The 16,570-nt window shown below is 41.8% G+C and overlaps 1 protein-coding gene across 2 annotated transcripts in view; it reads left to right on the top strand.

Moving 5' to 3' along the window:
- rapgefl1 (Rap guanine nucleotide exchange factor (GEF)-like 1) overlaps positions 1-15,785 on the top strand; it is a 34,857-nt gene extending 19,072 nt beyond the window's left edge. The window contains exons 7-16 of one of the 2 annotated variants that reach the window (XR_011685321.1): positions 27-194; positions 661-758; positions 1,293-1,415; positions 2,189-2,367; positions 2,692-2,782; positions 3,303-3,353; positions 3,629-3,716; positions 5,004-5,184; positions 5,563-5,627; positions 6,057-6,092. Coding sequence is in view for 1 of the 2 variants with exons in the window: in XM_071464545.1 (XP_071320646.1) it covers positions 27-194; positions 661-758; positions 1,293-1,415; positions 2,189-2,367; positions 2,692-2,782; positions 3,303-3,353; positions 3,629-3,716; positions 5,563-5,627; positions 6,057-6,111; positions 7,574-7,698 (1,043 nt within the window). In the remaining variant the exon portion in view is untranslated. Of the gene's footprint in view, positions 1-26; positions 195-660; positions 759-1,292; positions 1,416-2,188; positions 2,368-2,691; positions 2,783-3,302; positions 3,354-3,628; positions 3,717-5,003; positions 5,185-5,562; positions 5,628-6,056; positions 6,112-7,573 lie in introns of those variants that run through there. The other variant, XM_071464545.1, reaches the window with a different exon arrangement.
- Positions 15,786-16,570: the final 785 nt, after the last annotated feature.

Here is a 16,570-nt window from a genome sequence, read left to right as displayed (position 1 = left end):
GCGTTCATCTGTATGTGTGTCTGCAGTCTTCTGCAGGGTCTACACTCCGGATCACTCCTACGTCACCATCAGGAGTCGTCTGTCCTGTCGGGTCGGTGAGATTCTGGCTCTGGTCCGAGAGAAACTCCAGTACAGTGAAGACCAACCAGTTCTGCCAGGAAACCTCATACTGGTGGCCGTCACATCAGCCGGAGGTCAGAACACACACACATATTTTAGCACAGTGTGTGTTTGTACCTGTTTTAATTTGCTGTTGATATAGACTTAAAGTCTCCATGTTTATCTGTTGTCTGGATAAATTAGTTTTTATCTCCATTTCCACAACATTGGCTGCATCAGTACAAAAACATTGATGCTGTTGGTTGAATCCTTTCACTGTTTTGCTGTGTTTTTATTCAGTGTTACATTACTGTCAGTAAAATACCAAACCAGCAGCTCCAGGGACATAATTCCACCATCTTCTGACAGGCTTCTAATGTGAAACCTCTGCAGGAAGTGCTGGATTTCATTGACACTTGCTTAACAATGATCAAGGACAAAGCAGAAGCTCAACAGAAGAAATAACTTGAAAGAAATGGTCACTGAGCCGTATATTGTTGTTTCGTTTTAAATTGTCAGGTATATTAAAATGTAATTAATGAATGTGAACTGTGTGTTCAGAGAAAGCAGTGTTTCGTCCTAGTGATGAAGCCGTGTTTACCACACTGGGAGTCAACACTCACCTGTTTGCCTGTGAACCCTCTGAACTGGAGTCACTGGTGAGGAACTGATTGATCGATTGGTTTATCGGTTGACTGTTTGGTTGACTGAGTGACTATAGAGCAGATGCAGCCAAGAAAAACTGTTTACTTTTTGATTTTGGTCTTCTTGGTTATTAGATTATACCGCTCCAGAAAATATGCAGACATTTCCAATTTCTGATGCCCAAATAAATTATTATTTTTTTCCTTTTCAATTAAATTGTTGAAGAAAAGAATCATAAATTAATGTAAATGGTAAACAGGAACAAATTAAATGTAGTCATATTGAAACAATGCAAAGTTTTTGGGTTGAATCATATCAGAAATACAACTCAGCTCAATAAAAAGGGTTTTACCACAAGTAAAAGTGGGACAAATGTAACTGAAGTGTTGTCAAAAGGCTTGTTGAAAGAGGGCGGGGTCCACTGCATCGCCCCCTGGAGGCCTGAAGGGTTTTGACAGACTGATCAGGGTGCAGGGTGCTTTTCTCTGTGATGAGTTATTAACAGAAACAGACTGCGTGTTCTAATCTGATGATGTACTTATCTTCAGCTTCCTCTTCCTGAGGAGATCCACTGGACACCAGGGGACAGCAAACTCCACGACATGTCAGCAGAGGAAGTGGCCAATCAGCTGGTGGTGTTTGACTGGGAGCTCTTCAGCTGTGTCCACGAGGTCAGTCAGATGATTTCTATCAACGATTGTCTGATCTGGATTACTTGTGATTTAAAGTGATGAAGTGATAAACACAAAACAAGGGTCAGTCCCTGTAGGTGACGGCAGAGCAGCTCACTCTGAGCTTCAGAAACCTGTGGGTGACGTCACAGAGGCAACATCCATCTTTATTTACAGTCTGCACTCCATACACGACTCTATAGCTTCACACATTACTCTGTGACTCTGTGCAAATAGCCAAACCTTGGCTTCTCACTCACTAATTCATAGTTTCCACGTCTACGTTTCCACGTGACGTAGATTTCGTCATCTGCCCGACCGCACACGTCCCAGACAAGTAAACCGGACATTCCTGTGTTGCACTGTTTATTTCTCGTTCTCAGTTGCACACATACTTTGCCTTTATTGACTTTTTCATGTTTTTCAGCCAAATACAAAAAACAAGGGAGCTCTTCTTCTCGCTGTCAGGAGGCATCATGTTCTCTCTCTACACATCCCCAACTGTAGCATGAATAGAAGCAAACAAGCTTTTCTCTTTCAACTTGTGAATACAAATTTGTCAACATGATGGGTCCTGTCACATGTTTAATGTTGTAAACATGAATCACATATGTAGCTGCAGTATCATCATGTTTATTTCAAAAAGAGAAGGATTCAGTTGACTGTGATCAAAAAAGCAGCAAAGTGGCCTGAAAACTAAAACTGCTGCTCAAAAACCAACAAATTCTGAGCTGACAGCGCCTTGTCTTCTTCTTCGTTGGTGTCTCCTGCAGGTGGAGTTTGTGTGTTACGTGTTTCACGGAGAGCAGTCGCGCTGGCGCCCCCTGAACCTGGAGCTGGTACTGCAGCGCTGCAGCGAGGTGCAGCACTGGGTCGCCACAGAGATCCTGCAGTGTCAATCGCTGCCGAAGAGGATCCAGCTGCTCCGCAAGTTCATCAAGATCGCAGCTCTGTGAGTCCAGAGCCGGCCTTAATTAACCACTGGAAGCTGGATTATCCAATGAGACAACTGTTTAGTCATTGCCAGTGTATATAAGTGCTGAAACAATTAGTTGAACCGACAGATAATATTCTACCAGCAACATGTTTCAAATGTTCTCCTCCATCTTTGGTTTTTGGGCTGCTGGTCGAACAAATGAAGACATTTAAAGATTCTGGGAAACGGAGACAGTTTGATGTTTTTTAAATGTTTGACTTTACAACATGAGAAAAAGACTGAAGCCAGAAATGTCCCAGGTTTCCTGTCTGACCAGGAGTCTATGTGTGTGTGTTCCAGCTGTAAGCAGCAGCAGGACCTGCTGTCGTTTCTCGCTGTGGTTCTGGGTCTGGATAATCCCGCCGTCAGCAGACTACGACTCACCTGGGAGGTACGCCGCTCACCTGACGCTGTGATGTTTGCCATTTTAACTGCAACTAACAATTATCTTTACAGTCAGTTAGTTTGCTGATTATTTTCTCAGTGTTTAAAGGTCCATATTTTATCTGAAGCATTGATCTCCATCAGAAGATATTTTTGTGGTTTTAAGAACCAAAAACCATCTCAGTGTAGTTTTACATCTCCTCTCTCAGGTTCTCTCTGGAGCTCTAGTAACAACACGTCAGTCAGCCAATCAGAAGAGAGGATCTGAGCCTTATTAATATAGAACCTAGACCTGCTTTATAATCAAAAACACATGGACATCGGATCCATCAGACTGGATGGATTTTAACATCTGGATTTGAGTGTGGACGTCACTCTGAAGAGGAAGATTTGAGACAATGTAGTTAGAGGCTGTTTTCAGATCAGATCCACAGCACCAACAGAGTTTCTTCTGCAGTATGTGTTCGCTGTAATGACCCCTCTCTCTCTCTCTCTCTCTCTCTCTCTCTCTCTCTCTCTATGTGTAGGGGCTCCCGGGGAAGTTCAGGAAGCAGTTTCAGCAGTTCGAGAGCACCGCGGTGAGTACAGCACAGGTGTAAAACCAACATCATGAATCTGTCGCTGAGACAAATGATTTTTAAGTATCGTTGATATTTTCATCGTGTTCATTCATCACATTTATTTGGCTCATGATGAACTTTTAGAAATAAGTGATTAAAACTGTTACAGAAATACAACAAGGTCTCTCTGACTGGGCTGATTAATACATGCTATTAATATTCAGCTATAAGGACTATCCAATAAGATAATTGATCCTTCTGATTGATCAGTTTGGGGTCTTCTTATCTTACAGGACCCCTCCAGGAACCATAAGTCCTACAGAGACCTGATCACCAGCCTGAGACCTCCACTGATCCCCTTCACACCTCTGCTGCTCAAAGGTACACACACACACACACACACACACACACACACACACACACACACACACACACACACACACACACACACACACACAGTAAACTGTGTGAACTGTACCCTGTATAGTAAGACCTGATTAGCTGATTATTGATCGTGCATGAACAGAACTAACAGACATCACATTATATACACGTCTCAAAATATCCCAGTGGATGAAATATGCTGAGTCTCAGTGATGTCAAACAAGACCAGTGAAAACCTGCCACATGTCTGGACCACTTATGGTCAAGTCCTGATTTATAACGTGACGTTGTCTGACAAAATCACCAAACACTTATATTAAAAAAAAATATATATATATATATATATATATATATATATATATTTAAAAATTAAAGACAAAGACTGAGCTGAGATTTCAACTGTTTACTGTAAAATGATCCGAGAGAAAGTTAGAAGACAGAATATCTTATAGCTCCGCCTCTGTCTGGATCCACAACAGTTTAGTCTTTGACCTCAACTCCAACCAAAAATATTGATAGTGCAACATGAAGACAGTTCAGCTGTGTTCAGCTGTGATTTAGCTGTGATGATGTGATCATGTGATCAGCTGCTGTCTGCAGTGAATCCTGATGTTCAGACTGTTTCACTGTGACACTGAAGGAAACTGAAAAACAGGAGGATTCTCAGTGAAGCTCTGCAGCCTCTGCTTCTCTGGAGCTTTATTGTGGAGGGGAGGACTTCTTGAGGACTTTTACTAATTTCTAACATTCAAGGACAGTTGAGTTTTGTGTGTCTCCAAGAATCCTGGTTAGGGAGGGAACTTTAAATCTGTGATGAGATGATCCTGGTTCACCAGTTAAACCTTCACTTATTGATCCTCTGAGACTCTGTTCGCCTCCAGCTCTCAAACACAGGGAGCTGCTGCAGACACGTTAGCCCCTCCTCACTAATTAACACTCCTGGCTAATCAGCTGCACACACACACACACACACACACACACAGGTTCAGTCACTTCAAAGACTCTTCTCTTCATCGTTGGTTTTATTTTGCTCTTCACTTCAGTTTTTCTTTTCATCTTGTTTTCAGCTGCACTTGTTTAACCCAGCAGGTGTCCGCACACACACACACACACACACACACACACACACACACACACACACACACACAGTGTGTACAGTAATCTCATAAAGTCTTTTGAAACTGAACTAGTGGAAGCAGAAGAAAGACGTGTGTGTGTGTGTGTGTGTGTGTGTGTGTGTGTGTGTGTGTGTGTGTGTGTGTGTGTGTGTGTGTGTGTGTGCAGCCTCAAGCTCTGTCTCCATGGTAACACAACCAGAGAAGGAGGAGGGGGTGGATGGAAGTACATCAAGAGACAGAAATAAGCTGCACCGTGTTGTTGGAGCAGAGTCAGTGATGAGGAGCGTCAGGATCAATAACTGATCATATCAAAGCTGCTGAAGTTTCACACAGTTCAGAACATTCAGGTCAAGTCAGTCTTCATTTATACAGCACCCAATCACAGCAGAGGTTATCTCAGGGCCTGTTTTCATTGGTTGATTCTTCGTTCAGTTATTTATCTAGAGCACATGGAGTCATGTGGACGCTGGTGAAAACTTTCCTGCACATGATCAACTGCAGCATCAATTTAATTCAATTCATTGTGCTGGATTCTTTTTTTGGTGTAGTTCTGGTACTTTTACTTTGGTAGAGGATTTCACTACTTCCTCTACCACTTCCTGAATGAGGGATCGGATGAACTGTGTGTGACACTGTAGCCTGATTTTTTCATCTGGAAGTGAAATGAGAGGCGAACAGCTGACTGAACGTGTTGAACTAACAAACTGCTTCGTTTCCTCTGACAGATTTGACCTTTCTTCACGAGAGCTGCAAAACGTTTCATGGTGAACTCGTCAACTTCGAGAAGATGGTGAGTGAAGTCAGTGTAAAAACCAGTGGGCTCATTTCTCTGAAACCTTTCTGAAGTTTTACTGAGTCATCAGAACGTCCAGTAGATTTAAAATGTTTTTAACTGCACTAAAACACTTTACTACACACAGCTCTAGGTTTTCTGCCTTTTCTCTGATTGATGATCAATAACCTTCTCAGGAGAATATGACTATAAATTATAACGTCCAGCTGCTTGTACATTTATTTTTATTTCCTGATTTTTCTTCATGTGATTATCACAGCAGCTGGTCAGGAAGAAGCTCCTCAGTCAGGACATCAAACTAAAGTCAGACCAGGTTAAATAAAACACAAAGAGCCAACTGGACATTAAACGCTCCTCTGTTCCTCTCTGCTCCCTCCTCTGTCGATCTTTGTCTCCTCCTTTAACTTTCTCCTCCTTCGTCTGCAGCATAAAGTGGCAGAGATGGTGAGGATCATCAGACGATACAGGAGCACTCAGCTAGGTAACACACACACACACACACACACACACACACACACACTCACTGTGTGAATGAATGCATGATGTCTCCTCCCTGCCTCTCCCTGCTCTCAGTACAGTTCAGGCCTCGGGGGGGAACATTATTACATTATGTAATGGTTTTACCTGTTCATGTGTCGACACGCTGCTCCTGCTGTGTGACCTTTGACCTCACTCTCTACATGTTGTACAGGTTTTGTGTTTCTATGGAAACTGTCTAGTTCAGTGCTTCAGGTTTCTTGTTTTGTCAGTCAGAGCTGAGGGAGACGTCTGTCCACAGCTGAACGTCTACAGTTTGATGTAAACATCCACTCTCTGTTAATTCTTTGTATTATATGTTGTAGTCGACACAGTGTCAGAAAATGTCAGAGTTGCGCAGTAAAAACCAGATCACCTTCCTCCTCCTCTTCCTCCCAAACGAAGGAAGAGGAGGTGCAGAGATTCAGATGAAGACACAAACGCTTCAGGAATCCAGGAAGTAGTCTGATTTAAAGGTTCTGTAGACGATCATCACGGCCACTAGATGTCGCACTAGACCACCAGCACCTCAGACCGGAGCTAATGCTCCATCAGACACGCCTCCTCCTTCTCCTCCTCCTTCATGTTCTCAGTCAGTAGCTCTTATAAAGCCCAGTGAACTGTGTTAGTGACAACACAAAACAATCTAAACACAAACAGGAGTCCACGTTAGCGTTACTGTGATATGCTCCAAAGGAATGCTAACAGTTAGCCAGCTAACGATAGCAACACATGCCAAACAAATTCATATTATGAGTAGCAGCATGTTAGCTAACGCCATCAAGCTACTGTAGCATCACTAATGGAAATAGACATTAACATCACGTAGCATCAAGTTACTGAGACATGGAGGAGAAGAAAACCAGGTCTGAGTCCAGCCGGACTTTAGCAGCTGGTAGGTTCTCCACCTCAGGACAGACAGACCAGGACCAGGTCCACGGTCGCACTGGGAAACAGAATGAGGACTGGACTGATCCACTGGTGTGTGTGTGTGTGTGTGTGTGTGCACGCGCGTGTGTGTGTGTGGGGGTGTGTGTGTGCGTGTGGGTGTGTGTGTGCGCGTGGGTGTGTGTGTGCGCGCGCGCGCGTGTGTGTGCATGTGTGTGTGTGCATGTGTGTGTGTGCGTGTGGGTGTGTGTGTGTATGTGTGTGTGTGTATGTGTGTGTGTGTGTGTGTGTGCATGTGTGTGTGTATGTATGTGTGTGTATGTGTGTGTATGTGTGTGTGTGTGTGTGTGTGCGTGTGTGTGGCCACTTCACAGATAAAACCAACTCATGAGATCTTCAAATTGTATTGATCTTTGTCTCCATCTGGTGGTGACATTGTGACACTGCACCTTTGTTTTCTGGTAACTGATAGAAAAATGTTTTTAAAATCATTAATATCATTGTTTTGTTTTTTTTTTTGTTGCTTTTTTTTCTGGTAGCCATGGATACGGAGACGTCCCCCTCCCACCTGCAGACGAAGGCCTACATCCGCCAGTTACAGGTGATCGACAACCAGAACCTGCTGTTCGACATGTCCTGCAAACTGGAGCCCAAAGACACATAAAGACATGAACAGAGGGAAAGGAAAGAGACAGAAAGACTGGGATGAAGAGGAAGAGCAGGGGGACGATGAAGACGCTTGTGTCCAGAAACACTTAAGCAAAGAAGCAAATGGCTAAATGGAGGTTCAGGTAGAGAGAGAGGGGAAGAATGAGGCAAGGAGCCTCATACTGGACCCGCAGATCCAAAATCTCCTCCTCCTCTTCATCCTCGTCTACCTGCAACAAAAAAAACAAATAACAACAAAGGACAAACTTCTCCTCCCTCCATGACTTCGACCATCTGTTCACCTTTCATTTACTCTCTCTCCTCCTGTCTCAGCTTCTTCCTCCTCCTTGTCTTTCTCCGTCATCCCTCCATCAGCAGCTGCCCAGTCCACACACTGTCAGCAGCCCTGAAAACCACCAACACTAAAACTCACGTGTGGAGGAAGTTCAGCAGCAGCAGGTCCTGTTCACTCTGCGAGTCCTGGTTCCTGTCAGCGCAGAACGCTGCTGAAGGGTTTGTAAATGTCTGCAGTGAGCGTTCAGGAACCTCAGGAAAGAGCAAAGACATTTGGTTTTTACTTCAACCTTTAAATGTTGTGTTCGAGAACCTCCTCAGTCCGTTCATGATGATGCTTCGTCCACAGCAGGTTTGAGACTCAGTGAAGCTGAAACAGGACGGAGAGAAGAAGAAGAGGAACACTGGACTCTTCCTCCACTGTTTCATCTGTTTTCATCACATTCTGCACTTTCCCGCCCTCTTTTCCCTCCTCCTGTGGCGGCAGACCAATCAGACTAGAGACAATCTGACCACCTGACTGACACCTGTTGACCTTTTAACCCCAAACAAAACAGCCTCCCCTGTTGTTGCACTGCTGCCCAAAGGCAGATGGGTAAAACTAAAACAGTGTCGTACGGGTCTGGAGATTGGACGATTTTCTTCTTCAGGTGGTTCAACTGAAAAAGTGGGCGTTGTTTTATATTTGAGGACAAGATCTTTCTGTACGTTACGACAATTACACCACAACAGAAGTGTTGCAATTATTTAATTAACAGAAAATTAATTGGCAACTTTTTTCATAATTAACTAATTGTTTCAGTCATTTTCACACAAAAATACCAAAACTTCACCGTTTCAGCTGCTCAAATGTGAACATTTGTTGTGTTTTGTGTCTCAATCACACAATGAAGTGAAAATCTGAAGCAAAGCCTTGGTTTAACTTACCTCAGTGAATTGTGAGGGGCACTTTCACAGTTTTCTGATGTTTTATAGACCAAGCAATTAATCGATTAATCAATGTAGTACTCTGTGTACACAGTATGCTCAGATGTAGTACTCTGTGTACACAGTACGCTCAGATGTAGTACTCTGTGTACACAGTACGCTCACTGCTGCAGTGTGTGTAATTCTGACAGAGTTGTCTTGTCCCAAATCAAACTCTGGCATTTGCACTCACTGGAAATGACGACCTCTACATGTGACCTCAACTGTCACCGTCTCTGTCAGCTTTACTGTCCTGTGTGACATGTGACATGGAAATCGGCACCTTCGACTTGTCCTCCTCCTTCTTCTGCCGCAGTTTTCACAAGTTTGAAAATGCGTTGATGCTCGCTCTTCTTCTGCTGCGTAGCCAAGATGGCGACCGTTGTCATCGTATCACAATCAGTCTTTTGGCCTTTTTCAGTGAACCATCCGGGTACTTCTAGTGCACTGCATGTTGCTGTACTTGTCAGTATGAACACACCTCCATACTTACAACAGTGTAAGAGTGAACTTACACAAACTGGGACACAGCTTTAGTCGACAGGAAGCAGTTTACGAAGCTCAGTGTAGGCGGAGTCTCTGAAGGCTCATGTAACACGTTTTAGAGGAAATCACTTCCTCTCAAATGGAAACCATGATGTTTTACAGAGAACTGGACACCACATTCAAAGATGGTGCCCCGTTCATTCCTATGACAGTGATGGTGAAAAGGCCTCAGCGGGCCTCAGAGCCATGGGCCATTCAGAGCGCTCCACCAGTCTGACAGCAGAGAGTGACAATGAGATTGATCGACAAGTGTCTCATATGTGGGATTTAAATTCGACATTTATTGTTTTATTTAATGTTTCTGTTTAATATGAGAGAAGGTTTGAAGGATGGAACTTCCTCCCTGGACCAATATCTCCTGGAAACAGTCACCAACAGGTTTCGTCCAATAAAAGTGTTTCTTCAAAAAGTCTTTTTCCAAAAGCAGGTGTTGGCTAAAGGCCTGCTGTCTCATGTTGGGCCAGTAGAGTACTTCTGCAAGTGAGCATCAGTGCTTATCTGTGCAAAGACAGGTATATGAGTAACTATAAGTCCACCTGTCAACACCACGTGGTACAGCAGACAGGCTGACTGATTGATCCAGTCCTGTTGGGCTGTGGGTTTGAACAAAACTCTGGAACTGATCTGGATGTTTGAAAATTCTTCCCAGGAGTCATACAAGAAAGAACAAAAACCACCACGTTAACATCTCTGAACAACAACATGCAGACGCAGGGAAATGCAGCGCCAGCAAACGAGCGATTCCTTCACTGATGAAATCACAGTCAGAGACGAGCACCGTGTGGCAGTGGGTTTGTTTTCTTGAGGAACACTTGGACACAACAACTCAGATTGTGCAACACTAAATCTCTGCAGGAACAAACAGGAATGAAACAACCGTGACACTAAACCAGTTTTCATGCAGGTGGAACTGGTGGAATTTTGACTGCATCACTTCCTAAACTGCAACATCTGAATACGAGTTTTCACCTGAGTCTCCTGCTGCTCAGACGCCTGTGACCTGGATTTCATTGACTTCACAAATTACTGATCTCTTTTGCATCGAATAAAGAACACAGGACCACGTTATGGATCTGTACCTGAACTCATAGTTCTGGTTGTGTCCATGGTTTACATTGGTGGTAAGGGCTGTTAGGCTGACCTCTGACCTCTGATTAGTGGTCTCTCTCAGCTGCCATATTTCACACAGAGCAATCAGGAACTTGTTTCTTTGTCTGAACCGTCCAGATTCCTCCAGGATTTACCCTGTGATGGTGATGGTGCGTTCACTGACAGTCTCTGTGAGGGACTTACTGACACTTGTCATGGTGTGTACGGACTCAGATCACCTGATAGAACTCGTGCGTAGTGGACAGTCAGGACATTGGACTTTCCTCACTGGATGAGAGTGTGTAGATGCTGGTTTTCTACCAAACGTAGTCACAGTTTCAGTCTGAAGACATTGACGAACTCCTCTGTCTTTTCTGTTTTTTGTTTGGGGACTTGATGATGAACATTATCATTAAACTTCTATCACAGTGTTTTATGATTCACATCGTACTCACTGTAAAGGACCATACTGCTGTTTTCGTATGTTTTAACCCGTTTACTTCAAATCATGTATGCAATGCAATGCTGCAAATGAAGTGGTTTAAATTTTTGAATGTGGGTTAGATCCTTCGAGGCACCCATAGATGTCAATTTATTTCTAGAAAAAATCAACTTGCATAGTTTGTAAACCTGCAGCTGGACTGATATTATCTTACTACAGATATATCACGAAAGACTTCCAGCTGTTCATAATCAACTCTTTTCTCATGAACCCTGAAGTGTTGAGAATAGATATAACAAAAAAAGCCCAAATGCAGTGGTTCCCAACCTGTGAACCAGGGCCCACTGGTGGGCCACAAAGGTATTGCAAGTGGGCCAACAAATCATTAGCAGAATGATCATTATTAAAACCTATTTGATAAATTAATGATAGGAACATTTAAGTTGTTGCTGCTGGACCACATTGTGTTCTTGTTTTCTCTCAGTGTGATTGTGAACTAAAAGATCACATCCATGGTAAAAACTGGAGAATCACACAGAGAGCTAGTCAGAAACAGGAAGTTGAAAGGAGAGAGAGAGACTGATGGTGAATCAACAAGTGATCTCTCCTCTGTTTTCAGTTTCATCATTATCATTAAAATAAAAAGTGCTGTGGCATCATTTCACCTTCATATTGTTCCAGGGTCGGATTTGTTGGGAGCCACTGCCCTAAACCTGTGAAGCTGTTTCACTTTAAAGAACGTTTATGCAAGTTGAGTTCATGAAATATGTTAAATAGCTGAAACAACAGTTTGTCTTGCAGATGTGAAAACACGTCAGTCTGTTTGGAGAGTTGGAGAAAACGGGTGAAAACATGCAGAAGAAAAAAATCCCACAGCAGGTATAGTCCTTTAAGAAAGTGAAAGTGATCATACGCTGATTGAACTGATAATCGCATGACAGCCAATCAGCTGAGTGTACAGGATGACATCATACCAGAGAGATAAATACAAACGTAGAAAAGAGTCAAAACTTTATTTTCTCAGCGTTTGGGATTGAACGGCTGTCACATCTGAACAACCAGCCTTCTTCAAAGGAAGGACCTGATCGGCCCCCACAGAGCCGCCCTGCCATTGGTCGGTTTGGTAGTACGGCGGGTGGAGGTCCGAGGCAATAACAGCGACAGGAAGTGAAGCTGGTTTGTCAACTTCTCGCATCAACGAAGCACTTTTGCCAAACCTCAGGGCTCAGAGACACAGAGAGGTTTTATTTACTCTTTCTTCTCGATTTTCAGTAGAGTTCAGTTCAGTTGAGTCCAGTTGTGTTGCAATCGATTGAGTCTGTGTTTGTACAGCTGATCTCAATTCAGTCATATTTACTATAATAATAGAAATTTATCGAGTTGTTGTTTTTATGCTGTGATCTCCACCAGGTCTGAGTCCAGTTTCTCCACTGAAACCTTATTTTAGTTTGGTGTTTGAGTGACAGATCAAAGTGCACTGGAAAGAGAGAGAGAGAGAGAGAGAGAGAGAACTCCACCTGAAGTTAAGTTTAATCAAATGTTTTCTTATCACACCTGGTGGACAGAGACCGGTTTCATAAAGGAATACAAATAGTGGAAAAGTATAATTATTTGTATATTATATGCAGGTGTGAGACTGTTTAAAAAAAGCATCATCCTCCATCAGTGCAAAAACCTAACGTCATGTTTTAGTCTGCAGACACATTTCTGAGTCCTGCAGGGCTGTGACATGCTCACAATGGGTCCCAGGTATGGTGTGTGTTTTGTGTCAAAATTAACACAAAGTGTTACAGATGTGATGAAGGTGTGTTGTAAAGTGAAACTGGAAAGAAAAAAGTTGAGTGTTTTATTTCTTATGAATTCAACTTAAGATTTAAGGGCTCAGCTCAACACAAAATGAATTATGATGGAGGGTTGTGTTCCTTTTGTTTGTATGTTTTTTCCTGCAGTGCACTGAAGAGTTTCACTCAACGATTTGTGTACATGATACACTCTGAGAAAAAAAACCTTTACTCTAAAATTAAGTTGTAATTTAGAGCTGAAAAAGTGAATTTTACACAAAATTTACAATTTTTCACAAAGAAAAAAAGCATTGAATCATTAACATTAATTACCCTTTCATCATATCTAATTCTCTAGATAAGGATTAATAGTAATATTATTATTTGCTTTAACTTCCAGTAAGATAAATATTTCCAGTAATTTTCAGTCAGATGTCCAGTCGATATCTTTCGTTGTAGTTGTACTGAAACTCTTCAATGCATCAGGATGGTTCATGAGTTTGTAAAATGTATCTGAAAAGGTGTAAATGGTTTGAACAATGTGTCTGTGCTCAGCTCTGGTGGCCGGTGAGACTTTATCATTCTCCATCTGTACCATAACATCCTGTTCATGAAAGCTCAGTGAGGCTGATCCCATCCAGAGACAAACTTCTCACACAAAGGACATTTCAACATTTCCATCATATCAGTTCATATCTGACTGAAGTCTGGTAGGTTTCAGGTCTGACAACTTGAAATTAAAGTTGGTTTAAATATTTATATAATTTTATTTTTACAACCTATCTTTTATTTTGGTAAAAATGAGGCTTAATTGGTGCAGTGTAAACAGAATTTAATTAACTAATTAATTAACTGTTCATTTAAAACAGAAACATGCAGAAAATCATTGTTTCATTGAGCTTCCCTTGTTTAAAGTGCTGTCAGTTTCACCTGTAACCACACCCACCAGTGATGTCACAGTGTACTGACCACACCCAGAGTACAATTCTACATCACTGCAGCAAAATTAAAACAACAACAACCGAGATTTTCACCTGTGTTTGGTGAAGCTTTTTAAGTAATTTAGTAATTTTACCAGAACTGATGTAAAATTCTGACATTTATCCTTCAACTGATGTTGTTTGATTCTGGATGGGACACAACCTGAAAAAATTCTCCAGTTTAACAAAACCTTATATCAAATTTGGAGTCTTAAAATCTTCTTGTTCTCAAAACAGTTAAAAAAAAAATCTTTCCTAGAACTCCCAAGAAAATGAGTTTGAACTGACAAGATCAGCTCAGGGCCCAACTCCCATTACAAGTTTGAACTGAACAGAGTTAAAGTTCAAACTTCAGAGAACACAAGTTCAAGTTCGACCTCTCAAAAACACAAGTATATACTCTCAACTTGCAAATTCAAGTTTGTATTCCCAAGAACTCCAGTTTTTGGTTAGAGCTGCCAAAAAATGATAATGTGAACTGTACTGCTTCAGACTTCTTAGTCTGAGGTCTGAGTTTTCAGGACTCTGTTTTTGATTTTAAAGGTCTTGTTAAGGAGACGTTTGCGGCGGTTTGGTCGGGTACAAAGTGAAACCCAGTGAAGGTGACATCATCACTAGTCTGCCGGTGGCTCTCTCAGGACCACTTCCTGGGTGTTGGGTGTTTTATCATGGATCCCACCGTAGTTCTGGACAGAAACAGAAGCCCTGAACCTGAACTGTCTCTAAACGAAACCATTCTCAACATTAAACCTAAACTAAACTGACCAAACCGTCCAGTTTTTCGGGCCAATCACAGCCCTGCAGTTCAGCTGGGATCCATCATTTTGGGAGGCGGCGGGCTGTCCGCTGTGTCACGTGTATGAAAACACTGAAAAAATAAGATTTGTATATATTGCATCCTATAAATAGGCAAATACTAACGAAAACTCTATTTTATGTATGAGCTGAGAGAAAGAGTGACGCTAACTCAAGGACAAATATTTGATTTGGTGTTTTTTATTTGTAGAAGTGAGAGAACGTGTACAGTGACGACAGAAAGAGAAAGAAATGATGAATTTATGACTATGAATTGTACAGTTAAATTTCTTTAGTTGGATTGTTCTGTTGTTTTCTATCTAAAGCTTGGGGTTGTTTGTTTGTTTTTTTTGTACAGAAGTGGTTGTTTACATTGATACAAGTCCTTATTTCTGTGAACGTCAGACAGACAACGTGATTGGAGCAGAGGTCTGACATGGGGCGGGGCCTGGAGGGTTGGTGTCCTATACAAAATATTCCAAACAACAAAAAGTAACATTTGAGAACTAGTGTATTGTAATGTAAGATGGAGTATTAGAGCAACTGCTATGGAAAAATAAATATTTAGGGAATAAAGTTAAAACATTTTGAGTTGTTATTTCATGAGAACAAGATTATTAGAATAACACTGAAAAACTCAATATTTCAGAATAAGATCACAATTTTATGAGACACATGTCATGAGATTATGAGCTGTAATTTGTAAAGCAAATTGTAATATGAGATACATTTGTTATTTTACAAGAGCCATAATGTGAATGTTACTTGAGAGAAATTGTAGATAAAGTTGTAATAATTATACGTTGTAATAATTCCAAAACAAACACAATTTTCTCTGTTCTTTAAATATGTTGAAAAATTGTTTCCAGTTTTGCTGTTTTTGCAGTTTTCCTTAAAAATAATGATGGTATTTTAAAATAAGACAAATCTCTTGACCAGTGATTGGAATGAGGACAAAAGCACTCACAGTACAGTTTATTCAAAAAGTGTGTAAAAGTAAATACTGTACAGATGTGTGAGTTAATAGGATTAAAGTGTTGATAAAAGTTATTGATTATACTCACTCTAATTGAATTGTAAACTGATTTGAAGTCCAGCTTAAATGATGGAAAGGGCCGTTTCTGAGTCTCGTCCCGTCTCCTGCAGACCTCTGCTCCTTCTCCTGTCACACTACAGGCACTGAAATAAAACCGCTGGACAACAACACTCAGTTTCTGTTTGTGTGTTTGTCCTTTATTTCCTGCACAAACCTCCTGCACGCAGCACTGTGGTTTAAAAAGAGATAAAAGATGTATTGAGATCCTTTAAAGTAGTAAAAGAGTGAGTCCTGTAGCAGAGAGGAGGGAAAAGAAAAGACTAATCCAGAGTTATTATAATATGGGTAAATTCATGGAGCTTTGAGATAAAGTAAGAGATTGTTTCACAGTTGGGAAAGAGGAGCATATTATAAGTAATAATAATGTCTGAGAAACAAATGTGAAGCTGTACAAACTAAAATTAATTAGTTATGATGATTAAAAGACCAGTTCCTTAAATAACTTACAGCCCTGTTTCCACCTCCTGCACCTCCTGTTCCTGGTGCCATGGAAGCTGCCTCGGTGTGTTGCTGCACACTTTTTCACCTTATTTTCTTTATAAACCCAGTTTTCTGCTTTGGTTTCCGGAGCTCTTTCACCAGAGAGGAGCTCAATAACATCAGAGAAACAACTCCAATAACTCCAACTCCACCTTTCTCGACTCACCTGTGGGATTATTGGACATTTTGGTCAGAGGTCACTGACCGTTGCTCTCGCAGTGAAACGCCGGAGGAGAGGAAAACGTGCTGGTGCGCCTGCGCGTCTCCGCCGGCGCGGACTCCGCACACCGCTCCCAGGTATCTTTCTCTCCAAGGTGCGTTCACTGCCCAACAAGCTGGATGAACTTCAGCTACTGGTGCAGAAGAACAGAGACCGATTCCGGACTCTGCGCTGGAGCTGGCCGGCTTCCAGCTCTTCA

This window comes from Trachinotus anak, unplaced genomic scaffold (assembly GCF_046630095.1).
Source record: "Trachinotus anak isolate AG129_WGS33_773 ecotype Australia unplaced genomic scaffold, CSIRO_AGI_Tana_v1 ptg000003l, whole genome shotgun sequence".
NCBI classification, from domain to species: domain Eukaryota; kingdom Metazoa; phylum Chordata; class Actinopteri; order Carangiformes; family Carangidae; genus Trachinotus; species Trachinotus anak.
The sequence above is the reverse complement of the archived record's forward strand: the minus strand, read 5'-3'. Positions and strand labels throughout refer to the sequence as shown.